This window comes from Haemorhous mexicanus, chromosome 5 (assembly GCF_027477595.1).
Source record: "Haemorhous mexicanus isolate bHaeMex1 chromosome 5, bHaeMex1.pri, whole genome shotgun sequence".
NCBI classification, from domain to species: Eukaryota; Metazoa; Chordata; class Aves; order Passeriformes; family Fringillidae; genus Haemorhous; species Haemorhous mexicanus.
Window position 1 is genome coordinate 75,222,997 of NC_082345.1, and position 27,078 is coordinate 75,250,074.

Genomic DNA, 27,078 nt, shown 5'->3' on the forward strand with positions numbered 1-27,078 from the left:
TGTGTTTACACAAACACCACGGAAATCAGCAAAACCCGGGTGTGTTTACACAAACACACGGAAATCAGCAAAACCCGGGTGTGTTCACACACACACCACGGAAATCAGCAAAACCCGGGTGTGTTTACACAAACACACGGAAATCAGCAAAACCCGGGTGTGTTTACACAAACACCATGGAAATCAGCAAAACCCGGGTGTGTTTACACACACACACGGAAATCAGTAAAATCCGGGTGTGTTTACACAAACACACACCATGGAAATCAGCAAAACCGGGGTGTGTTTACACAAACACACACGGAAATCAGCAAAACCGGGTGTGTTTAACAAACACCACGGAAATCAGCAAAACCCGGGTGTGTTTACACAAACACACGGAAATCAGCAAAACCCGGGTGTGTTTGCACAAACACAGGGAAATCAGCAAAACCCGGGGTGTGTTTACACAAACACCACGGAAATCAGCAAAACCCGGGTGTGTTTACACAAACACAGGGAAATCAGCAAAACCCGGGTGTGTTTACACAAACACACGAAAATCAGCAAAACCTGGGGTGTGTTTACACAAACACCACGGAAATCAGCAAAACCCGGGGTGTGTTTACACAAACACACGGAAATCAGCAAAACCCGGGTGTGTTTACACAAACACACGGAAATCAGCAAAACCCGGGTGTGTTTACACAAACACACGGAAATCAGCAAAACCCGGGTGTGTTTACACAAACACACCACGGAAATCAGCAAAACCCGGGTGTGTTTGCACAAACACCACGGAAATCAGCAAAATCCGGGTGTGTTTACACACCCACCACGGAAATCAGCAAAACCCGGGGTGTGTTTACACAAACACAGGGAAATCAGCAAAACCCAGGTGTGTTTGCACAAACACCACGGAAATCAGCAAAACCCGGGTGTGTTTACACACACACACACGGAAATCAGCAAAACCCGGGTGTGTTTGCACAAACACACGGAAATCAGCAAAACCCGGGTGTGTTTACCCACACACCACGGAAATCAGCAAAACCCGGGTGTGTTTAACAAACACCACGGAAATCAGCAAAACCCGGGTGTGTTTGCACAAACACAGGGAAATCAGCAAAACCCAGGTGTGTTTGCACACACACACACGGAAATCAGCAAAACCCGGGTGTGTTTACACAAACACACCACGGAAATCAGCAAAACCCGGGTGTGTTTACACAAACACACGGAAATCAGCAAAACCCGGGTGTGTTTACACAAACACAGGGAAATCAGCAAAACCGGGTGTGTTTACACAAACACTCGGAAATCAGCAAAACCCGGGTGTGTTTGCACAAACACCACGGAAATCAGCAAAACCCGGGTGTGTTTACACAAACACAGGGAAATCAGCAAAACCTGGGTGTGTTTACACAAACACACGGAAATCAGCAAAACCCGGGTGTGTTTAACAAACACCACGGAAATCAGCAAAATCCGGGTGTGTTTACACAAACACACGGAAATCAGCAAAATCTGGGTGTGTTTACACAAACACCACGGAAATCAGCAAAACCCGGGTGTGTTTACACAAACACCACGGAAATCAGCAAAATCCGGGTGTGTTTACACAAACACACGGAAATCAGCAAAACCCGGGTGTGTTTACACAAACAGAGGGAAATCAGCAAAACCCGGGTGTGTTTACACAAACACAGGGAAATCAGCAAAACCCGGGTGTGTTTACACAAACACCACGGAAATCAGCAAAACCCGGGTGTGTTTGCACAAACACCACGGAAATCAGCAAAACCGGGTGTGTTTACACAAACACACACCACGGAAATCAGCAAAACCGGGTGTGTTTACACAAACACAGGGAAATCAGCAAAACCGGGTGTGTTTACACAAACACACGGAAATCAGCAAAACCCGGGTGTGTTTACACAAACACCACGGAAATCAGCAAAACCGGGTGTGTTTACACAAACACACACCACGGAAATCAGCAAAACCGGGTGTGTTTACACAAACACAGGGAAATCAGCAAAACCCGGGTGTGTTTAACGAACACAGGGAAATCAGCAAAACCCGGGTGTGTTTACACAAACACACGGAAATCAGCAAAAACCGGGTGTGTTTACACAAACACACTACAGAAATCACTAACATTGCGGGGTTTGTTTACAAAAACACCGGGAAAATCAGCAAAATTTGGGTTTTATCTGCAAAAACACCATGGAAATCAGTGACATCAGGGTTTATCTGCAAACACACCAGGAAAAATCAGCAAAATCGGGGTTTTGTTTGCAAAAAGACCAGGAAAATCAGCACATTTTGGGATTTTTTTTTTTTTTTTTTGCAAAAACACCGGGAAAATCAGTGGGTTTTGTTTGGAAATACATTGGGAAAATCAACAAAATTGGGAGTTTTGTTTGCAAAAACACTGGGAAAATCAGCAAAATCAAGGGGCTTGTTTGCTGTTTGTTGGAAAGCTCCTGGGGGGGCTCTGAAGTTGGGTTTAAGTTTCTGGAGGGTCTCTGAAATTGGGTTTAAGCTCCTGGGGGGTCTCAAGTTGAGTTTAAGTTTCTGGGCGTGTCTCTGAAGTTGGGTTTAAGTTTCTGGAGGCTCTCTGAAGTTGGGTTTAAGCTTCAAGGTCACATTGGAGCAACCTGGTGTGGTGGAAGGTGTCCCTGCCCACTGGAATGGGATATTTTTAAGGTCTTTTCCAGCCCAAACCATTCCAGGGTTGGATGATTCCAAGGGACCTGAATTTGTTTTCAGGCAGCACCAGAAAACTGCACAATTTTGTAATTTAAGCCTTTTTAAAGCCATTTCAATGGGTGCCACAAATAAGAACTCCAGAGTTTATTTTTTCTATGTTAAGAGTTCATTTGGTAAAGTCCCAAATCCAGGAGGAAACACTGCTGTCCCATGTGGGGACAGTGGCAGCCCCTCCTCTCCCTCTTTGGGGTCAGGTTTAGGGAATCCCTCCTCTCCCTGTTTGTTTGGGGTCAGTTTTAGGGGATCCCTCCTCTCTCTGTTTGGGGTCAGTTTTAGGGAATCCCTCCTCTCTCTGTTTGGGGTCAGTTTTAGGGAATTGCTCCTCTCTCTGTTTGTTTGGGGTCAGGTTTAGGGAATCTCTCCTCTCCCTGTGTCAGTTTTAGGGAATCCCTCCTCTCTCTGTTTGGGGTCAGTTTTAGGGAATCTCTCCTGTCTCTGGGGTCTGTTTTTGGGAATCCCTCCTCTCTCAGTTTTAGGGTGTCCCTTCTCTCCCTATTTGGGGTCTGGTTTAGGGAATCCCTCCTCTCTCAGTTGTAGGTGATCCCTCCTGTCCCTGTGTGGGGTCAGTTCAGGGGATGAGCAGTGGGAATGGCCCATTTGGGGTCAGTTTGGGGATGAGCAGTGGGAATGGCCTGTGTGGGGTCAGTTTGGGGGGTGAGCAGTGGGAATGGCCTGTGTGGGGTCAGTTTTAGGGATGAGCAGTGGGAATGGCCCCATTTGGGGTCAGTTTTAGGGATGAGCAGTGGGAATGGCCAGTGTGGGGTCAGTTTGGGGATGAGCAGTGGGAATGCCCCATTTGGGGTCAGTTTTAGGGATGAGCAGTGGGAATGCCCTGTGTGGGGTCAGTTCAGGGATGAGCAGTGGGAATGGCCTGTGTGGGGTCAGTTTGGGGATGAGCAGTGGGAATGGCCTGTGTGGGGTCAGTTTGGGGATGAGCAGTGGGAATGGCCTGTGTGGGGTCAGTTTGGGGATGAGCAGTGGGAATGGCCTGTGTGGGGTCAGTTTGGGGATGAGCAGTGGGAATGGCCTGTGTGGGGTCAGTTTGGGGGATGAGCAGTGGGAATGCCCCATTTGGGGTCAATTTGGGGATGAGCAGTGGGAATGGCCTGTGTGGGGTCAGTTTGGGGGATGAGCAGTGGGAATGGCCTGTGTGGGGTCAGTTTGGGGATGAGCAGTGGGAATGGCCCATTTGGGGTCAGTTTGGGGATGAGCAGTGGGAATGGCCTGTGTGGGGTCAGTTTAGGGATGAGCAGTGGGAATGGCCTGTGTGGGGTCAGTTTAGGGATGAGCAGTGGGAATGCCCTGTGTGGGGTCAGTTTGGGGGATGAGCAGTGGGAATGGCCCATTTGGGGTCAGTTTTAGGGATGAGCAGTGGGAATGGCCCATTTGGGGTCAGTTTGGGGATGAGCAGTGGGAATGGCCTGTGTGGGGTCAGTTTGGGGGATGAGCAGTGGGAATGGCCTGTGTGGGGTCAGTTTGGGGGATGAGCAGTGGGAATGGCCTGTGTGGGGTCAGTTTGGGGATGAGCAGTGGGAATGCCCCATTTGGGGTCAGTTTGGGGGGTGAGCAGTGGGAATGGCCTGTGTGGGGTCAGTTTGGGGGATGAGCAGTGGGAATGGCCTGTGTGGGGTCAGTTTGGGGGATGAGCAGTGGGAATGGCCTGTGTGGGGTCAGTTTTAGGGATGAGCAGTGGGAATGGCCCGTGTGGGGTCAGTTTAGGGGTGAGCAGTGGGAATGGCCTGTGTGGGGTCAGTTTGGGGGGTGAGCAGTGGGAATGGCCTGTGTGGGGTCAGTTTTAGGGATGAGCAGTGGGAATGGCCTGTGTGGGGTCAGTTTTAGGGATGAGCAGTGGGAATGGCCTATTTGGGTTTGGGGCTGGGCTCTCACCGCCGTCTGTGCTGTGATGTGAGTGCAGCCCACGATCTTGGCCCCGGCCAGGGGCTTCTCCCCCTGAGCTCTCTTCCTCAGAGCCATCAGTGCCGGCATCTCTGCGGGGAAAACGGGAAAAGGAAAATGGGGATGGGGTGGGAAGAGCTCAGGGGGAACAGCCCCCCTGCCTGGCCTTCCCATAAACTCACAGAGCTTCAAAACAGCCAGAGCCTCCAGAGCAAACACATCAAAATCCCCAGATCCAAAACACATCAAAATCCCCAGATCCCAAACACATCAAAATCCCCACATCCCAAACTCATCAAAATCCCCAGATCCCAAACTCATCAAAATCCCCAGATCCCAAACACATCAAAATCCCCAGATCCCAAACACATCAAAATCCCCAGATCCCAAACACATCAAAATCCCCAGATCATCAAAATCCCCACATCCCAAACACATCAAAATCCCCAGATCCCAAACACATCAAAATCCCCAGATCATCAAAATCCCCAGATCCCAAACACATCAAAATCCCCAGATCCCAAACACATCAAAATCCCCAGATCATCAAAATCCCCAGATCCCAAACACATCAAAATCCCCAGATCCCAAACTCATCAAAATCCCCAGATCCCAAACACATCAAAATCCCCAAATCCCAAACACATCAAAATCCCCACATCCCAAACACATCAAAATCCCCAGATCATCAAAATCCCCAGATCCCAAACACATCAAAATCCCCAGATCCCAAACACATCAAAATCCCCACATCCCAAACACATCAAAATCCCCAGATCATCAAAATCCCCAGATCCCAAACACATCAAAATCCCCAGATCCCAAACACATCAAAATCCCCAAATCCCAAATACATCAAAATCCCCAGATCCCAAACACATCAAAATCCCCAAATCCCAAACACATCAAAATCCCCAGATCCCAAACACATCAAAATCCCCAAATCCCAAACACATCAAAATCCCCACATCCCAAACACATCAAAATCCCCAGATCCCAAACACATCAAAATCCCCAGATCCCAAACACATCAAAATCCCCAGATCCCAAACACATCAAAATCCCCAGATCCCAAACACATCAAAATCCCCAAATCCCAAATACATCAAAATCCCCAGATCCCAAACACATCAAAATCCCCAAATCCCAAACACATCAAAATCCCCAGATCCCAAACACATCAAAATCCCCAAATCCCAAACACATCAAAATCCCCACATCCCAAACACATCAAAATCCCCAGATCCCAAACACATCAAAATCCCCAGATCCCAAACACATCAAAATCCCCAGATCCCAAACACATCAAAATCCCCAGATCCCAAACACATCAACATCCCCAGATCATCAAAATCCCCACATCCCAAACACATCAAAATCCCCACATCCCAAACACATCAAAATCCCCAGATCCCAAACACATCAAAATCCCCAGATCCCAAACACATCAAAATCCCCAGATCCCAAACACATCAAAATCCCCAGATCCCAAACACATCAAAATCCCCAAATCCCAAACACATCAAAATCCCCACATCCCAAACACATCAAAATCCCCAGATCCCAAACACATCAAAATCCCCAGATCCCAAACACATCAAAATCCCCACATCCCAAACACATCAAAATCCCCAGATCCCAAACACATCAAAATCCCCACATCCCAAACACATCAAAATCCCCAGATCCCAAACACATCAAAATCCCCAGATCCCAAACACATCAAAATCCCCACATCCCAAACACATCAAAATCCCCACATCCCAAACACATCAAAATCCCCACATCCCAAACTCATCAAAATCCCTCTGGAGTTTTCCCTGCTACGTTCAAATTTCTCCCCCCAGGTGAGGCTGCAGGAAAATCTGCTTTGGGGGAGGATTTGGGGTTTGCTGCTCCACCTCTCCAACATCCAGCACCTAAATCCTGCCTGGCCTTTGCTTTTTTTTTTTTTTTTTTTTTTTTTTGGAGGTAAACAAGCTAAAATTGTGACATTTATGGGATGAATTTCATCTTTTCTGCTGATTTAACCAAACTGGTTTGATTGCAGAGTACCCCTAACCCTGTAACTCCTTTTCCATCCCCAAAATCCCACGGAAGCTTCCCCATCCCAACAGGAATGGGGTCAAGAACACCTGCCTGGCGTTCCCATGAATTTGCACGGCTGTGGCAGCTTCAAAACAGCCAAAGCCTGGAGAGAAAACCCCAAATCCATCCAAATGACCCCAAATCCTGCTGGATTTTTCTCTGTTTTTCTCTAGATTGTTCTCTATTTCTGCCTCCCCGCTGAGGCTGCAGGAAAATCAGCTCTGGGCTGAGGATTTGGGATTTGCTGATTGCTCCACCTCTCCAAGATCCAAACCCTGCCTGGCCTTTGCTTTTTGGGGTTTTTTGGGGTTTTTTTGAGACAATCAAGCTAAACCAAAATTGTGATGTTTATGGGATGGATTTCATCTTTTCTACTGATTTAAAAAAAATAATTTTGACTATGGAATAGTCCTTTAATAGTTAGTTGGAACCACACAGCACAACACTCTAACTCCTTTCCCATCCCCTAAAACCCCACAGAAGCTTTCCTAGCCCCCAAAACCCCACAGAGGCTTTCCTCTTCCCAAAATCCCACAGAAGCTTTCCCAACCCCTAAAATCCCATAGAAGCTTTCCCATCTCCCAAAACCCCACAGAAGCTTTCCCAATTCCCAAAACCCCACAGAGGCTTTCCCATCCCCCAGAATTCCACAGAAACTGTCCCATCCCCCAAAATCCCACAGCTTTCCCATCTCCCCAAACCCCATAGAAGCTTTCCCAACCCCCAAAACCCCACAGAAGCTTTCCCAATTCCCACTCCCAAACCCTACAGAAGCTTTCCCATCCCCCCAAAACCCCACAGAGGCTGTCCCATCCCCCCAAAAACCCACAGAGGCTTTCCCAATCCCCCAAAATCCCACAGAGGCTTTCCCAACCCCCAAAACCCCACAGAAGCTTTCCCATCCCCCAAACCCCACAGATTTCCCATCCCCCCAAACCCCACAGAGGCTTTCCCAATTCCCAAATCCCACAGAGGCTTTCCCAACCCCCCAAACCCCACAGATTTCCCATCCCCCCAAACCCCACAGAAGCTTTCCCATCCCCCCAAAACCCCACAGAGGCTTTCCCAACCCCCCAAACCCCACAGATTTCCCATCCCCCCAAACCCCACAGAAGCTTTCCCAATTCCCAAACCCCACAGAAGCTTCACCATCCCCCAAAACCCCAGAGAGGCTTTCCCATCCCCCAAAACCCCACAGAGGCTTTCCCAATTCCCAAACCCCACAGAAGCTTTCCCACCCCCAAAACCCCACAGAGGCTTTCCCAATTCCCAAATCCCACAGAGGCTTTCCCAACCCCCCAAACCCCACAGAGGCTTTCCCAATCCCCCAAACCCCACAGATTTCCCATCCCCCAAACCCCACAGAGGCTTTCCCAACCCCCAGAATTCCACAGAAACTGTCCCAATTCCCAAAATCCCACAGAAGCTTCCCCATCCCCCAAAATCCCACAGAGGCTTCCCCATCCCCCAAACCCCACAGAGGCTTTCCCATCTCCCAGAATTCCACAGAAACTGTCCCAATTCCCAAAACCCTACAGATGCTTTCCCAACCCCCCAAACCCCACAGAGGCTTTCCCATCCCCCAAACCCCACAGAAGCTTTCCCATCCCCCAAACCCCACAGAGGCTGTCCCATCCCCCCAAACCCCACAGATTTCCCATCCCCCAAAACCCCACAGAGGCTGTCCCATCCCCCAAACCCCACAGATTTCCCATCCCCCAAACCCCACAGGAGCTTTCCCATCCCCCAAACCCCACAGAGGCTTTCCCAATTCCCAAACCCCAGAGAAGCTCCACCATCCCCCAAAACCCCACAGAAGCTTTCCCATCCCCCAAACCCCACAGAGGCTTTCCCAATTCCCAAACCCCACAGAGGCTGTCCCATCCCAACAGGAAGGGGGTGGGGAGCCTCAGCAGGAGGTGTTTGGGGAAGGAGGAGCCCCAGAGGAGGAGGAGGAGGAGGAGGAGGAGGAGGAGCCCCTCACCCTGCTCGGCGATCTCGATCTCGCGGCGCCCGAACTCGGCCTGTTTGATGTTCTTCACGCAGAAGTCGCTGCTGCCCTTGGAGTTCTTCTGCTGCTTGTCCCTCGGGGAGGTCTCATCGTCCGAGCTGTCCGTGTAGGAGGCAGCTGCAGGGAGCAGGGCAGGTCAGGAACGGGGTGGAACACCCCCCAAATCCCCAGCCCCACAGGGAAGGGTGTGGGTGGCCCACAGAGGGTGTCCGTGGATGCTCTTCCACCCCCAGCTGGGATCTCTCCTTCTCCTCACAAGGGTGATTTTCCCAGCTGGATTTACCTGGGATTAATTTTTAATTCTCATTGACCTCTGCTTCAACACCACAGCAGAGCTGATGGGATTGAGCACTGCCTGCTTCCCACACGGGCTCATCTCCATGGCCTGCTCCCACCCCTCTTCCCAAAGTTCTCCCACCTCTCTTCTCCAAAATTGTCCCACCTCTCTTCCCAAAGTTCCCACCTCTGTTCCCAAAGTTTTCCAACCTCTCTTCCCCAAAGTTCTCCCACCTCTCTTTCCAAACATTCTCCCATCTCTCTTCCCAAAGTTCTTCCACCTCTCTTCCCAGAAGTTTTCCCACCTCTTTTCCCAAATATTCTCCCACCTCTCTTCCCCAAGTTCTCCCACCTCTCTTCCCAAAGTTTTCCAGCCTCTTTTCCCAAAGTTCTCCCACCTCCCTTCCCAAAGTTCTCCCATCTCTCTTCCCAAGGTTCTCCCACCTGTCTTTCCAAATGCTCTCCCACCTCTCTTCCCCAAAGTTCTCTCACCTCTCTTCCCCAAAGTTCTCTCACCTCTCTTCCCCAAGGTTTTCCCACTTCTCTTTCCAAATGCTCTCCCACTTCTCTTCCCAAATGTTCTCCCACTTCTCTTCCCAAGCATTCTTCCACCTCTCTTCCCAAAGTTCTCCCACCTCTCTTCCCAAAATTCAGGCCTCCACACCTCCAAGCCATCCCCCAAAGCGCCTGCTGAGGTTTAGAGCACTCCCAAGCCCAGCAGGAATTGTAATGTCAGGCCCTATTTCACCCCAGGCAGTCGGGGGGTGTGAGTGGATGATTATCCCGTTACTGTGGGATTCCCAATCCTTGGACTTGCTCCATTTTGGTGTTCCCTCAGTGACCATGAGCTGCTGCTGCTCGGGAGGCTCACGTGGGATGGCTGGCAGGAACTTCTCCACCAGCCTGGTGTGGATTGTCCCAGGAGCTGCTGGCTCCCCGTCCTCAGGGGATTTTGGGAATTGTTTGGAAAGCCAGGGATCACCAGATCCTGTCCTGAGCCCCACGGGATGGATTGAGGCTCTGCCTTGAGAGCGGGTGTGGATGTGCTGAATTCCCTCCAGGAGCTGTCAGGAATTGTCTTCCTTCCTGATCAGTGTCCTCCAAACCTCTGATTATGGAATTAGACCATGGCAGACACATGGAAGAGCCCTTCATGGAGCTGGAAATCCCCTTTCCTGTTGGATTCCTACAATCCCATGTACTTGACTAAAACCACATCCGTTTTTGATTGGAGTCGTGATGGATCAACCACCACTTTGGATCAGCTGAAGGAATCTTTTGTGCCACATCTTCTGGAATTCGGATTTCGGATTGTGCCACATTTTTGGATTCTCTGGAATCCTCCCCCACTGTGGGAAACCAAACCTCTTCTTCCATCTTCCAGGACTGGCACCAGCAGCCAGAGAAATGCAATGAGCTCCAAATCCCAGCTCCTCTTTCCTCTCCAGGTGACCCTTCCAGGACCCAGCTGGCCATTCCTTCATTCCTCATGGAATTGTTCTGCTCCAAGCCTTCCTCTCCAGGTGACCCTTCCAGGACCCAGCTGGTCATTCCCACATTCCTCATGGAATTGTTCTGCTCCAAGCCTTCCTCTCCAGGTGACCCTTCCAGGACCCAGCTGGCCATTCCCACATTCCTCATGGAATTGTTCTGCTCCAAGCCCTCCTCTCCAGGTGAACCTTCCAGGACCCAGCTGGTCATTCCCACATTCCTCATGGAATTGTTCTGCTCCAAGCCCTCCTCTCCAGGTGACCCTTCCAGGACCCAGCTGGTCATTCCCACATTCCTCATGGATTTGTTCTGCTCCAAGCCTTCTTCTCCAGGTGACCCTTCCAGGACCCAGCTGGCCATTCCCTCATTCCTCATGGATTTGTTCTGCTCCAAGCCTTCTTCTCCAGGTGACCCTTCCAGGACCCAGCTGGCCATTCCCACATTCCTCATGGAATTGTTCTGCTCCAAGCCCTTCCTCTCCAGGTGAACCTTCCAGGACCCAGCTGGCCATTCCCACATTCCTCATGGAATTGTTCTGCTCCAAGCCCTTCCTCTCCAGGTGAACCTTCCAGGACCCAGCTGGTCATTCCCTCATTCCTCATGGAATTGTTCTGCTCCAAGTCCTTCCTCCCCAGGTGACCCTTCCAGGACCCAACTGGCCACTCCCTGATTCCTCATGGAATTGTTCTGCTCCAAGCCTTCCTCTCCAGGTGAACCTTCCAGGACCCAGCTGGCCATTCCCACATTCCTCATGGAATTGTTCTGCTCCAAGCCCTTCCTCTCCAGGTGAACCTTCCAGGACCCAGCTGGCCACTCCCACATTCCTCATGGAATTGTTCTGCTCCAAGCCCTCCTCTCCAGGTGAACCTTCCAGGACCCAGCTGGTCATTCCCACATTCCTCAAGGAATTGTTCTGCTCCAAGCCTTCCTCTCCAGGTGACCCTTCCAGGACCCAACTGGCCACTCCCTGATTCCTCAAGGAATTGTTCTGCTCCAAGCCCTCCTCTCCAGGTGACCCTTCCAGGACCCAACTGGCCATTCCCTCATTCCTCAAGGAATTGTTCTGCTCCAAGCCCTCCTCTCCAGGTGAACCTTCCAGGACCCAGCTGGCCATTCCCTCATTCCTCATGGAATTGTTCTGCTCCAAGCCCTCCTCTCCAGGTGAACCTTCCAGGACCCAACTGGTCATTCCCACATTCCTCAAGGAATTGTTCTGCTCCAAGTCCTTCCTCTCCAGGTGAACCTTCCAGGACCCAACTGGTCATTCCGTCATTCCTCATGGAATTGTTCTGCTCCAAGCCCTCCTCTCCAGGTGAACCTTCCAGGACCCAGCTGGCCATTCCTTCATTCCTCATGGAATTGTTCTGCTCCAAGCCCTCCTCTCCAGGTGAACCTTCCAGGACCCAGCTGGCCATTCCCTCATTCCTCATGGAATTGTTCTGCTCCAAGCCCTCCTCTCCAGCTCATGTAGTGCTTGTAAACTGAACCTGGAGCCTGGCATCCAACGATTTGCTCCATCCCACAGGAATTCCGTGGTGGAACAGCTCCACCCATGATGGCCCTGGTGGAGCTGGCTGATACTTTGGATCACTGGGAATGATGGACACGGTGATGGACACTCCTCCTTCCACATCCCCACAGGCCTCTGGAACCCACGGGAGCTGCTCCAGCCAACGTCAGGATTCCCAGTTTCCACCCCAAGTCTGCACTGGGGGCATGGGGCAGCAGGAAGGGGGGGAGGCTCTCACAGTGCTGATCCCAGCAGCGTTCCCAGAGAGCTGCAGCATTCCAGTGGCATCCAGGCCTCCAGTGGGGACGGATTCCAACAGCCCCTTCATCCATTCATTCATTCAGAGAAAACCCAACAATCTCTGCCCCGACGGGCTCCAGTGACATTTCCACACCAAAGCCCCAAGAAGTGTCACACTGGCCTGGGGATGTGTTTCCTGCACGACCCAACAGCTCAGGTTTCCCCTCCTGGCTCGTGGGAAGGGTTTCAGGATTCCCAGGAAAAAGCTCAGCCTGGGCACCGTGGGTGTGCCAGGCTCCCCCAGAGCTGCCCAGCTCCCCATCCCAGGGCATGAGGAGGGAATCAGGCACTGCTGGAATTTCTCCCCATCCTCGGCAGGGGTGCAGGGTGAGTCCCACCCTGCCAGCAACCCCCGAGGGCAGCGGGGCTCCAGCTCTGCTCCCAATCCCACAGCAGATCCCGAGGGACCAGGAGCCTGGATTAGCCACAAAGGGCACCTTATATAAAACTAAACTCCATGCCAAGGGCTCCAGGAGGAAGGATTAATTAGTTGGAGGAGGATTAGTTCCTTGAAGAGAGTTAATCTGTGTAGAGGTTGTTTTAAAACCAGGGAGTTTTGGTTCTGGGGATTAAAAGTAATTTTTCTGAACAAAAAAAAAAAATCCTGCCTGGAGTCACCATATTTTCATAGGCAGGAGATTCTATACTATTAAATCAATCTAAAATATAAAAGTGTACATATAATTACAGTAATTAAATGAATGCTGATAGTTAATACAAGAGCAAACCAAATCTCTAAAAGTCAATTTTGCCTTTGCTTTTCTGTAAAATGAAAAACAAGGACTGAAAGGAAAGGATTCCTGTCATTAATTGATGGGACAGTTTCCTAAAAATATTCTCCAAAGCTGATGAATGCAAACTTCCTCCCTGGGCCTGGCATTCTGTGAGCTATGGAAAACTGAAACATAAACTGGATTATTTGTGTTACATGTTTGTATCTCCGTCCAGAGAGGTTGAGGATTCCACATCCCTGGAAGTGTCCAAGGTTGGAGAAGGCTTGGAGCAGCCTGGGACAGAGGGAGGTGTCCCTGCCATGGCAGGGGTGGCACTGGGTGGACTTTGAGCCATTCCAGGATTCCATGATTTCCATTATCAATGTGTCACTTGCAGGTTATTGGGCTCCAGGATCCATGTGGGTCCTTCCCAACTCCGGATATTCCACAGTTCCATGATTTCCAGAGAATGATGAAAGCAGCAGGTCTCAGGTGGCCTCCATCCATGTCCTGCCCCAGCAAAGCCCAGGTCAGAGCCTGAACTCAGCCAAGTCTGGCTTTGCTGATATTTGAGGTGAGGTTCCACTCATGGCTGCCCGAACTGGCGTCACAAAGGGCAAAAGAGGGGCAGCCTGAGCCTCTTACAGGCCCCAAATAAGGACAAAACTGTTTATTCCCTGTAAAACCTTCCAAAAATATGAAACACCACCAGGACGAAGTCAGAGGCTTGGAATTCCAGAAATTCCTATCCTAATCCCACCCTCAAAACGTGCCTGTGGTGGGTAACACACATCCATCCATCCATCCATCCATCCATCCATCCATCCATCCATCCATCCATCATCCATCCATCCCTCAATCCCTCATCCATCCATCCATCCCTCCATCCATCCATCCCCTCAATCCCTCATCCATCCCTCCATCCATCCCCTCAATCCCTCATCCATCCATCCATCCATCCCTCCATCCATCCATCCATCATCCATCCATCCCTCAATCCCTCATCCATCCATCCATCCATCCATCCGTCCATCCATCATCCATCCATCCATCATCCATCCATCCATCATCCATCCATCATCCATCCATCCGTCCATCCGTCCGTCCATCCATCATCCATCCATCATCCATCCATCATCCATCCATCCATCCGTCCGTCCATCCCTCCGTCCGTCCATCCCTCCGTCCGTCCATCCATCCTTCCATCCATCCTTCCATCCATCCTTCCATCCATCCTTCCATCCATCCTTCCATCCACCCATCCATCCATCCATCCATCTCTCCATCCATCCATCATCCATCCATCCATCATCCATCATCCATCCATCCATCATCCATCCATCATCAATCCATCCATCCATCCATCCATCCCTCCATCCCTCCATCCATCATCCATCCATCCCTCCTTCATCCATCCATCCATCCATCCATCATCCATCCATCCATCCATCCATCATCCATCCATCCATCCATCATCCATCCATCCCTCCATCCATCCCTCCATCCATCCATCCATCCATCCCTCCATCCATCCCTCCATCCATCCCTCCATCCATCCATCCCTCCATCCATCCCTCCATCCATCCCTCCATCCATCCCTCCATCTGCCATCATGGGAACTGAAGTCCCCCATCAGGAATTCCAGTCTTGCTCCTTTCATTAGCAGGAAATTGAACATTTGCACGAGATAATTAACTGCAATCCTGATGTTAATTGCAAGGAGAGGAGGAGAATTCCCCAAAGTCGTTCCAAGTCCTTCCAGCTGTGACTTGGGAGCCAACACGGTGACATCAGCCAGGAGAAGCAGACTCAGAGTCTGCAGAAATAGTCCCAGACATTCCCAGGTGCTCCGGGATCAGATGGAGTTGTGGATTCCCAACAGAGCCTGGGCTGCTGTGCCTCTGGAGAGAATGTGGCATGAGCATTCCTGACTTTGTCCCTTTTCCATGGGAACGCGGTCAGTGCCAGCAGGATGGGTCACCCAGGGGGTGCCCAACCTTTGGGGGGCTCATCCCAACCTCTGGAAGAGACTCTGGAGGTTGCTCCAAGCCTGCAAAGCAGCACAGAGGAAGCAGCAAGCCAGGAGCTGGGAAGGGAGACGAGGAACAGTCGGCTTTCCCGCAAAAACTGGGATGAAGCCATGGGACTGTGGTGTCCAGGATCAGATCAGAACCTCCATCTGCTGGAGAGGAGCTCTGCTGGGAGCTGAGTGACCAGGTAAGCACGGCTTTTCCAGCTCTGCTCTTCCAAACCTGCTGAGGAATGCCAAGAGCTCCTCACAGCCCAGGCCTGTCCCGGCTCATCTCCGACATCCTCGGCATTGTGGGAATGAGTGGAAAAACACCAAGGAGAGTTCCTGGTCAGGAGGACTTCTGGCCACCAGCCAGGTCTGTGTGCAGCCACCAGCCATGAGCCACCAGGAGCAGCTGGAGCTGGAGTTTCCTGAGGTTTTCCAAACTTGCCAGAGCTGAATCAGAGCTTTGAACCTCTCAGGCTGGGCTGGATAAAGCTTGGAGCAACCTGGACTTGTGGAGGGTATCCTTGACCACGGCAGGGGGTCGGAATGAGGTGACCTCTAAGGTCCCTGAAAACACCCAGATTCCCCCCAAATACACCGTGAGCTGCCAAGTATCCCAAAAATCCATCCAGGAGGATTCCAGCAGGAGAATCCCCTTCCAAGAGCCCTTCAAAGTCCCCAAAGACTCCAACCTCATGTGCAACAAACCTACAGTGGGATCCCTGTGGATTTGTTCGGGAACAGGAGGGAAGATGATGCTCAAGCAGGAATAAAGTGTGCAAACACTGTTTTCCTGGGAGGATTGGGACTGGAAGGAGAGGAGGGAAGGTTTGGGAAGGTTTGGGAAGGTTTGGGAAGGGAAGGTTTGGGAAGGGAAGGTTTGGGAAGGGAAGGGAAGGGAAGGTTTGGGAAGGGAAGGGAAGGTTTGGGAAGGGAAGGTTTGGGAAGGGAAGGTTTGGGAAGGTTTGGGAAGGGAAGGTTTGGGAAGGTTTGGGAAGGGAAGGGAAGGGTTGGGAAGGGAAGGGAAGGGAAGGGAAGGGAAGGGAAGGGAAGGGAAGGGAAGGGAAGGGAAGGGAAGGGAAGGGAAGGGAAGGGAAGGGAAGGGAAGGGAAGGGAAGGGAAGGGAAGGTTTGGGAAGGGAAGGTTTGGGAAGGGAAGGGAAGGGAAGGGAAGGGAAGGGAAGGGAAGGGAAGGGAAGGGAAGGGAAGGGAAGGGAAGGGAAGGGAAGGGAAGGGAAGGGAAGGGAAGGGAAGGGAAGGGAAGGGAAGGGAAGGGAAGGGAAGGGAAGGGAAGGGAAGGGAAGGGAAGGGAAGGGAAGGGAAGGGAAGGGAAGGGAAGGGAAGGGAAGGGAAGGGAAGGGAAGGGAAGGGAAGGGAAGGGAAGGGAAGGGAAGGGAAGGGAAGGGAAGGGAAGGGAAGGGAAGGGAGCAGCAGCTGCACACTGGGGTTATAAGGAGAGAGCAGAAGAGCACCAAAACAATTTAATTTTCCATGCAGCTGTACAGGACAATGAGGAAAAAAGCAAACCCCTATTTCCATGGCTTCCCTCTGAGGCCAGAGCAGATGTGGGAGTTGCCTGCACTCACCCGAGCTGTAGCTGTCTGTCGAGGACTGCGAGATGGAGCGGGACAGCGACCGGCGGCCGATCTTGGTCGGGCGCTTGTTGAACTCCTGCTTTTGGTCAGCAAACTGGATCTGTGGAAAGAAATCAGGGATTTTCTGTAAAAAACACAACAGATCAATCCCAAGAACCCAAAGCAGACACCGGCACCTTCTCAGCCATGGCCCAGAGCACAGTTCCTGTTATTTATGGGGACTGGGGATGGTAAATTGCCCATTTTGTTTCATTTCAGTCCTGCCAGCCAAGATCAGAGATGCCACTCCAGACTGTTGAATTTGGGAACACAGATGGCTGGAGAACACAAGTTTTTAGGAGTGCACAACAGAACGGCACCGGATCAGGAACAGCCACAGGAAGGGAAAATCCTCACCAAACTCAAGTTACAGCCAGGGCTGTGCCGGGATTAACGCCCTGATCCCGGCGGGACGGGGGCTTTGCACACACACCAGGGTTTATGTTCCTCCTCTAAGAAGCTGCTGGCCTGAAATAACTTCTCTTTTTTGTCCTTTTCCTTCCCCTAATTTAGAACAAATCCCTCCATGGCTGAGCAGCTCCATCGCAGGAGGAGGTTACTGGCGTGAAGGGGAGCTGGAGACATGCAGGGATTCTAACAAAGGGGGAATAATTTGGGGTAAATTCACATTTTCCTTTCCCACCTCACCTCTTCAAGGACATAGAGCACAACTTTTCACACAGTGCAGTGATCTTGGTAATTCAGAGCTCCCTGAGCCCTCACACATCCAAAACCAAGTAAACGACGAAGCAAAACAAGTCCTGAACGACTCAGGCAGAATTAGAACCAGACTTAAATAAACCCTGCAAGGTTTAAACCCCTTAAACACTGCCACAAGCTGGGATCAGCTTTAGCTGAGACAGCCAGGAGGTGGAAGGAAGCACCAGGAAAGGGAAATTCGGGAAAGGGCCAGGTCAAGGCTCGGATCTGCTTTTGGCTTGCGTTGGCTGACGTCCTTTGGGTTTAATCCTTTAGGGAATGGAGAGAGTGGGCAAAGAAGGAATTTCACAGGGTCCCGGAATGGTTTGGGTTGGAAGGGACCTTAAGGATCATCCAGTTCCAACCCCTGCCACAGGACACCTTCCCCTACCCCAGGCTGCTCCAACCCCTGCCAAACCCACAAGAGTCGCGTTCCAGCCCAGCTGGGAAGATGGGAATGTTCCAGATGGGGATGAAAAGAGAGATTTGGCTTGGTCAGCTCCCACCAAAACACCTCTGAAGGCAACAGCCCCAAGGAGAAGCCGTGGAGCCTTGGAGAGCTGCAGTTCCTTGGATTTAGGAGCCCAAGCAGCTCTGAAGTGACACAAGCACTGCTGCTTTTGACTTCCAGCAGGAACAAACGATTCCCGCTGGAAAACCTCACCTGCAGGGGCACAAGGGGTTAATGCAGGTGAGGTTTCACCTTTACATTCCAAATGAGCCACTGCTCATCTGACCTGGGCTTTCCACCACAAAGAGCCACCTTGAGCTACTTCTCCGTGCAAAAAAGGTCTCCTTATCCAAGGATTTTCTGGAAAACTTCCCCGTGCCGACCCCACCAACTCCTCCAGACAGAAGAACAACCCCGGAGCAACGTGTTTGCCTCGACTCTTCATCGCTCCCGAGAGAAAATTACGGAAAGCTCTGCAGAGACCAGGATTGTCTCCAGCCGAGGAGCTCCAGGAATAAGTGATTGGGTGGAAACAGCGAGGAGAGGAGGAAGAAGAGAGAGGTAGCAGAGAAACAATCGCGCTTTTGAGTAGAAAAACCATTGTCATGGTCCCCCAGAGTGCCCTCACCTGGGCTTTCATCCCCGCTGACTCCCCGTTGACGTTGTATTTCTTCTTGTTGGGCATGGTGGCCTCGCGGGCTGCCCGGGCGCGGCTCCTCCGGAGCAGGGAATGCCCCGTTTATATCGGCCAGCCCGTCCCCATCCCGCTGAGCCTGCCCGCTCCGGTTTCACCGCCGCCAGAGGCAGCCGGGCGGGAGCCCAAGGGAACCAGTTGGATTTCCAGACTCTTTTTTTTGTTGCTGTTTTTTGGTTTTTTGGCAGAGCCCAGGACTTAATGAGGCGTCCCGACAAACAATTCCAGCCTGTGTTTTGTGTGGAATTACAGCGCTGACCTGCGGAGCTCGCGGCAGTTCTGAACCTGACCGTGGCCTGGCTGCTGTGTGCATAACAATGCCTTATTTATGTAACCAGAACGTTTCCCCGCTCGCTATAATTAACTCGCTAATTAAGCTCCTTTACCTCGGGTCCTCCCCTCCCCGCTCTCTCTCTTCCCCCCAATGTCAGATGATTGCGTTAACAGAACCTCGTTAGAAGGAAATTAACTAATGAGCAGCTGAAACAACGGGGGCGTCTGTTGGATGGCAAAGTGGTTTTTAATTATTATTGTTTTAATTATCCCGCTCCTCGCTGTGTCCCCCTCGGCAACCAGGGCAGAGTTTGTCCTTGGAAGGGCCCAGACTCCAACACCCATCCCTGTGTTGTTCCAATCCTTTGGGAATTGTGGAATCGTGGAAGGGTTTGGGTTGGAAGGGACCTTAAATCCCATCCAGTTCCACCCCACACCTCCCACCATCCCAGGCTGCTCCAACCTTGGACACTTCCAGGGATGGAGCACCACTCCAGCTTCTCTGGGCAGGATGCTGAGGTGTTTTTATGGGAATCATCTCAGGTAAGGAATTATCAGGGATAAAACTCCCTGGATAACAACGCTAAATGAGAATGAAAGTGATTGTCCTGCAGGGCGTCTGCTCGTTCACAGCCTTTTAGGTGGGAAGAGACGATCCAAGGAAGAAAAAATGGGAAGAACGAGGGTGGTGAGGCACTGGCAGAGGTTGGTGGGGCTGTGAGGTCTCCTCCAACCCAACCCATCCCGTGATTCCGTTCTGTGACTCCAAGGAAAAGGGATCTGGGAAGCAGCAGGGCACCACCGATTGTCCCCAGCACCATTTCTGACTGAATAGGGAATAAAAAGCTCCCCAGCCCTGATTCTTTCTGTACACCTGATTTACACCTGATTTACACCAGGTCAGATCTGATCCTGCTCCTCAGCAGTTGTCCTGAGGATGGAAAACCCTGCCAGGGAAAATTCCTTCCCCAAAATGTTCCTCCCATGGCATTTCCATCTCCAGGGGAGATTTCAAGGAATCCACTAAAAGAGCAAAAATTCCTGAGCAAAATGAAAGCAACTCCTGGAGGAATGGATGGGGGGAAAAAGGGAGGAAATCCCCCCAGAATTCCTGAGTTGTACGACGACTGAAAAATGTGAAAAATGGAAATAGGAATTATTTCCAGTGCAGAAATATCTCAGGGAATAAGAATCTGGGATCAGCATTGTTTTTCTCACTTGACACTCCAGCCCAAGTTGTGTTTTCCAGGTAAATTTTTCATTTTCCACACTATCCATGGACCTTCTCCTGCAAAATCCTAAGGGACACATGACTTCAGCTCAGTGTAAGTCAACTCAAAGCCTTTAAAGGGGGTAAAAAACTCATTTTCTGGTAACACCAAAGCACAAACTCCATTGCCTGCAGGTTTTCACACCAAGTTACTCAAATCCAAAGGCTTTTCCTGGGGAAAAAACCCTCTTTTTTTTCCTCAATGAAGGTCAAGTCCAACACATTAAAATTAAGAACTGATATTCAATAAAAATGCTAAAAATAAAAGCTTTTGCTGCATCCCCACCCCAGAGCTCAGGAATCTTTTACCATTTCTGAGTCAATCTGGGTCAGTCACATAAAACCAGAGAGAACTACGCTCAATCCCAGTAAATTGTTTTGTTCTGAGTGTCTTTAATTGATTCTTGACCATGGATTTTGGGGTTTTTTGGGAACAAAGGGAGAAAACGAGAGTCTTCTGGAGTATTATGCAGCACAAGCTCTCCACCATTGCTGAAGCTTCCAAACCCACCTGCCAAGAACTTGGGAATTTAAATTTCTGCATGGAATGAGTTAAATGACATCAGTTTATGGATGGAGCAGCAGGACAAGGCAGTGGCCTTGAATAACTGCCACTGCTTGGAGTCAAACTTCCTGGGAAGTCTTCTCCCAGTGGAAAAACACCTCATCCATCGATGATGCAGAGAGATAAAATCAATTTGCATTTTTTTTAAATATAGGAGGGTGAAGATGGGTGAGAAATGATTTTGTGACATGGGGGGAACCAAGGTGATTGTCCTGATGTCCTATTCCAAACCTCATCCCTGGTCCTGAAGGGAAAGTTGTTTTCCTGCAGTGCTGGAGCAGCCAAGGCGGATCCTTCACCTCCTGCTCCTGGTGACACCTGAGAGGTGCTGGGGACACTGGGGTTGGCAGGAGCCTGGCTCCCAACCCTCTGCATGTTGGGAATGAGCTCCAACCCTCAGCCTCACCTCTCCTCACCCACCTCCTGAGCCTGGATGGCATCATTCCATGAGAGGGATTGTCCCAACCTGCTCATTCCGGGGTTCCACATCCCCTAAACCCGTGTGGGATCCCCCTGAGCCAAACATTTCACCAGAGCCCAAAGAGCTCAGATTCATCCCACAGAGCTCAGCTCCAGGATTAACAAAGGGGGTTAAGCCTTGTGTGGAAAACACCCAGGGAATGTGCAGGTTAGAGCTGGTTTGAGCCAGAGGATTTGGGAGAGGGTGGGAATGAGGAATCACTCACCGGGGCCAAAGCGCTCTTCCAAGGGGGCTGGGAGTTCTGTTGATTCTTGAAGGGATCACCCTGAGGCCTCAGGTTTGGCTTTTCTACTTTTCACATTCTGTGCTGCTTTGGTGTGTGGGTCTGAGCTTCATATTATGGGATGGTGAGCTCTGTGCTCAGAGCAGGGAGACAAAACAATTCCTGCTCCAGCTGGGCACCAAGGACCAATGACCCAAATCTCAGCCCAGGAGCACAAACCCCGTGGGCTGGAGAGAGAAAAACAAGCAGGGTGGGAGTGCCTGGGCCAAAGCTGGGATGGGACAATGAACTGCAAGGTGCAAATGGAGCAGAGCTGATCCCAGGGAGAGACCCCGGGAGCGCTCGTGCATTTTGGGGCCTTTTTGGGTCATCTTGGGGGCAGCCCTGGCTGGGCTCTGGTGCTGCCCAAGGTGCATCCATGGAGGAGATCCTTGGAATCAACCCCTGCTTCCTTCTGGAGCTCTGCCCAGCCTCTGCTCCAGGGCAGATTCTCAAGGCATCAAGCCCAGTGCTGGATCATGGAATGGTGGAATTCTGGTTGGAAGGGACCTCAGAGCCCCTCCAGTGCCACCTCTGCCATGGCAGGGACACCTGCCACTGTCCCCCAGGGGACTCCAGTATCCAGCCTGGCCTTGGACACTGCCAGGGATCCAGGGACATCTGACAGAGAATCCCTCGGGACTGCTGGGAGCAGGGAGGAGAAATCCTTCAGAGAAGAAAACAGCAAAGCCCCAGCCCAGGCACTTCCAGTGGGGACAACGGGAAGGACAAGGAAGAGAGACAAATCCTCCCTCAGCAGCGGAATGGGTCCCCTGGGCCACCCCCGCTCTGTTGGTCACAACCCCACAAAAAGCAGGAAAAAGGGGAAATTGGTAATTCCACGTTGCCTCAACTTGCAATGAACAGGCCATGGGTGTTTTACAAGCTGAAGCTGTGGGATCTCAGCAGCTGGAGCTGGAAAATCCCTGTGGAGTCACTGCCTGCCAGCACAGCCCATCCTGAGCCACCATCCCGTGGGATCCCACAGTTCCTCCCACAGCTGCACATGGAGTCCTTCCATGAGTGCTGAGGGTGTTCAGGGGGTCCAGCTGGGATTCTGGGGAAAATCCCTTCATGGAAAAGGCTGTCCAGCCCTGGACAAGGCTGCCCAGGGAGGTCTGGAGTCCCCATCCCTGCTGGGATTTCAAAGCCCTGTGGATGTGGCACCTGGGGACGTGGGCAGTGGTGGCCTTGCAGTGTTGGGAATGCTTGGACTCCATGGGCTCAGAAGGATTTTCCATTCTGTGATTCCATCAGAGTCCCAAAACATGGGAGAAGCCACATTTTAAACTGCTTTCCCAAGAAGCAATCCAAAGGAAGAATTATTATTATTATTATTATTATTGTTGTTGTTGTTGTTGTTGTTGTTGTTGTAATTCACTACTAAAACAATTTTCCAATATTTGGTTAATAATAAGAGGTGGACGCAAAAACAGGGACTCAGCAAGAACATTAAGACCTAAAAGACTCTTTGAAATAATGACCTTAAAGATAATGAGCAATTTAGAGCTGGGGCTAATTATTTCTGGAAATGTGGCTGCTCCCTGCCACGCCGACCCGAGGAACCCATAAAATGCAAATGAGCCGAGTTAAAATCCTGATTAAAACCGGCGCTGCAGGACACGACCCTTTGGAGCCCTTTGGAGATGGATTTGATGCCACAGCAGCTTTAAACCTTCCATGGAATCATAAAACCGTGCTGGAAAAGGAAATTATTCAAGCAATGAGAATGAAAAAAGTCTATTTAAATAAAGTTTTTTCATCTGACCCCGATCCCAGAAGCGCCGAATCCATGATGGAAAAATGAGAGAACTCACAGGGAGAGGTTTTGCTTTTAAGGAAAACTCCACGTTTTTACAAAGAAAAATCCACTGTAAATGAAGTGGTGAACGATGCAAAGTTTGTCAGTGATAACCCTAAAGGCAAAATTCATTCCTGATTGTTGATAAAACTATGTTAAATTTGGGGGAAGGCTGAAAGAACCATGTCACAAAAACCTGGAATTTTACAATAAAATCCATAAAATTAAGAGAAGGGATAGCAGGGAACATAAAGCTGGATATAAGGGGGAGTAATGATGTCTGAATCCAATGCACGGACAATATTTGTAAATAAAATCAAATTCCTTTGCAGGACCACCAGAATTCCAACTTTTTATCACATTGATCCAAGTATTTTTAGAAGAACTACCAGGAAGGAAACTTCAAATCCAGAAACTGGAGATGTGAACAGAAATACAGGAAGAAATAACAAATACTGGTCCATTTTTGGGCCACAGGACACTGACAAACCCCTGGGGGACACAATCCTGGACAGGGAATTCTGCCTTCCAAGCCCTGCCTGGTTTTTGGAGCAATGTCATTTCATTTTCAGCTGCTTTGGGAACTCTTTCCTGGAGAAGGAGGGAAAAGTGGATTTAATATTTGGGATCCATTCTAAACTCTTTAACCACTCAAATGAGCAGTGCTTGTTGCCCTGGAGGGTGTCTGGAAGTTTTAGAGGTTTTATTCCAACAGCAGAATGTAAATTGCTGGTAAAAACTAAGCTGAAAAGGTGGACCTGAGATGAAATTCCAAATCTCCCAGAACGTGCTGTGGATTCTCCCACTCCTCCTCCCCTCCAGTCCCAAATTCCTATAAAAATTGGTTGTGAATGGCACGGATTTGGGATGAGCAGGGGGGATCATATCCATTCACACCAATGATGCTCGTTAATCTCCCACCTTAACGAGCCTCATTCCAGCCAGATGCTGGAAATAAATACCCCGAAGTTCTCACTGGGAATTCAGCTGGCCAGTGCTGGGTAAAGGCAGCAGGTCGGGAACTCACCATCCACTCTGGCAGCTGGAAGGCACCGGCACCGCCAGCCCACATCTCCCACGGAGAATCCTCCACGCTCACATCTGGGATGCACTGGGATGCACCGGGATGCACCGGGATGCACCGGGATGCACCAGCCCAGCCCCACAGCTCACAGAGCCCTCAGGGACAGATGTCCCACAGAGAGGGATGTCTCCCCTCAGGATCCAGGCTCGCACTCAGGGCAGTGACGGGTTCCTCATTCCCGCTCCAAACCTTCCCAAAGCTGGGCAGGGCTCGGATCCAGCCTGCTCTCACAGCCCTGATTTCCCACCGACCCCGGCTCTGCTCAGTGTTTGAGTCAGGAACAGCCTGGCTGTGGCGTGCAGGATGTGTCCATCCATCACCCGCTGAGGATCCCAGCCTGGTGTCCCCAAAATTCCAACGTTCCCATGAATCCAGCAGTGATGTCCCACAGGCACACCGGGATTTACACCTGGAGGCTTCCAGCACTGAGGATTTCACTGGGCACCACCACAATTCCTGCAGCCTCAACCCAAAGAGAGCAGGGATGCCTCAAATCCTGACCGAAGCTCAGCTCCAGCTCCACCCGGTTCGGAATGAGCTCCACGATCGACCCAGTTCTGAATGAGCTCCACATTCCAAGAGGAATCCTTCTAAAGGATCAATCCAGTTCTGAATGAGCTTCACATTCCAAGGGGGATTCTTCTAAAGGATCAATCCAGGTCTGAATGAGCTCCACATTCCAAGGGGGAATCTTCTAAAGGATCAATCCAGTTCTGAATGAGCTCCACATTCCAAGGGGGAATCTTCCAAAGGATCGATCCAGTTCTGAATGAGCTCCACATTCCAAGGGGGATTCTTCTAAAGGATCAATCCAGTTCTGAATGAGCTCCACATTCCAAGGGGGAATCTTCTAAAGGATCAATCCAGTTCTGAATGAGCTCCACATTCCAAGAGGAATCCTTCTAAAGGATCAATCCAGTTCGGAATGAGCTCCACATTCCAAGAGGAATTCTTCTAAAGGATGGATCCCGTTCAGAATGAGCTCCACATTCCAAGAGGAATTCCTCTAAAGGATGGATCCGGTTCGGAATGAGCTCCACATTCCAAGAGGAATTCCTCTAAAGGATGGATCTGGTTCGGAATGAGCTCCACATTCCAAGAGGAATTCCTCTAAAGGACGGATCCGGTTCGGAATGAGCTCCACATTCCAAGAGGAATTCCTCTAAAGGATGGATCCGGTTCGGAATGAGCTCCACATTCCGCGGTGAATGCTTTTAAAGGATGAGAGCAGGGACACGGAGCTGCTGGAAGGGCTGCAGCTCCCTCTGCTGAGCAGACAGGACAGGAAAGAACATTTGGAAAGGGATTTCCAGCACAATTCCACATCCAGACCGGGATCCAAACACAATCCTGCCCCTCTGCGGGATGAAGGCTTGAGCTGAGGTTTCACCTTAACTGAAATTCACTCAAAATTCCGCATTTCCATGGAAAAGCTTTCTGAGCCCTCTCTGGGCTGTCGTCAGTGCCAGGGTGAGGGTGGGGCTGGGAGCATTTCCCCTCCTTCTTCTCCCTTGGAATTCCCATTCCCTGCTGGGAATGTCTGGGAGTTTGTTATATTTGGGGTGGTATTTTCCCACTGCTGGCAGCTCCCCCTTCCAGATGGGAAGAAGCTTCCGGTCACCGCTGCCTTGGGACTGTCCCATTCCCAACTCCAAGAACACCAAGTTGAATTTGTGCCAGGAAAAAGGAAATGTGGGATTTGCCCAGCATGGATATTCCCAGGGAGCCAAGGGATTCCCAGAGCTCTCACTGTCCTTGAACACTGGGCATTCTTTCCTCCATGGAAAACATGGAATCATTGAGGTTGGAAAAGCCTTTGGAGACCATGGAGTCCAACCCAGCACTGCCAAGGCCACCACTGACCCTGTCCCCAAGTGCCACATCCAGGTGGCTCTGAAATTCCTGCAGGGATGGGGACTCCAGCCCTGCTCTGGGCAGCTGTGCCAGGGATGGACAGACCTTTCCAGGAAGGAATTTTCCCAATATGTAACCTAAACCTTCCCTGGAACTGCTCCCTTTGTCCATGGGCTCAGTCCTCCAGGAACTGCTCCAGCCTGGTGTCCCTGTGGGGTCACAAATCCCACCAGGAATCTGCTCCAGCCTGGGCTCCTCTCTCCATGGATCCACAGCTCCTGCCAGGACCCTGCTCCAGCAGGGCCTTCCCATGGGATCACAGCCTCCCTGGGCATCCCCTGCTCCAGTGTGAGCTCCTCCAGGGGCTGCAGGGGGATCTCTGCTCCCCCAGGGACCTCCCTGGGCGCCACAGGCTGGGAATCTGGGAATCTCTGCTCCAGCACCTGGAGCAGCTCCTGCCTCTCCTCCACCACTGGGGAGCCGCTCCTCTCACACCCTTCTCCTCCCCTCTCCTGCTGGTGTCCCACCTCCAGTGTCTCGTTTTCCAGAGGTGCTCCCACCATCCCTGATGGATCCAGCTCCAGCCAGTGATGGGTCCAACGTGGAGCTTCTCACAGAAGCCACCCGTGTCCCCTGTCCCTGTCCCCATCTCTGTGGCCAGTATCCCAGGACAGGAGAGGAACCTGGAGCAAGCCCAGGGCAGGACCACGGTGGTGGCCAAGGGAGGGGAGCATCCCTGGAGAAGCTGGGAATGCTCAGCCTGGAGCGAGGACACCTCGGCACAAGAGGACCTGGATGGTGCCAGCACCTGAGGAGAGGGGAGGACAAAGCCAGGATCTCCTCAGTGGTGACCCAGAGTGGGCAAGAGCCAGCAGGGACAAACAGGGACACAAGAAATTCCCGGTTTTCCTGGGAGGGTGACACTGCTCAGGCACAGGGACACCCCGTGGAGGCT

The 27,078-nt window shown here is 51.1% G+C and overlaps 1 protein-coding gene across 3 annotated transcripts in view; it reads right to left on the reverse strand.

Annotated features, from left to right (window-relative positions):
• Positions 1-27,078, reverse strand: part of AHCYL2 (adenosylhomocysteinase like 2) — a 74,868-nt gene that overhangs the window by 20,085 nt on the left and 27,705 nt on the right. For all 3 annotated transcript variants that reach the window (XM_059847634.1, XM_059847632.1, XM_059847633.1), the window contains exons 2-4: positions 16,642-16,750; positions 8,723-8,866; positions 4,642-4,742 (exon numbers count right to left, since the gene is read on the reverse strand). In XM_059847634.1, coding sequence (XP_059703617.1) covers positions 4,642-4,742; positions 8,723-8,866; positions 16,642-16,750 — 354 coding nt within the window. The remainder of the gene's footprint in view (positions 1-4,641; positions 4,743-8,722; positions 8,867-16,641; positions 16,751-27,078) is intronic.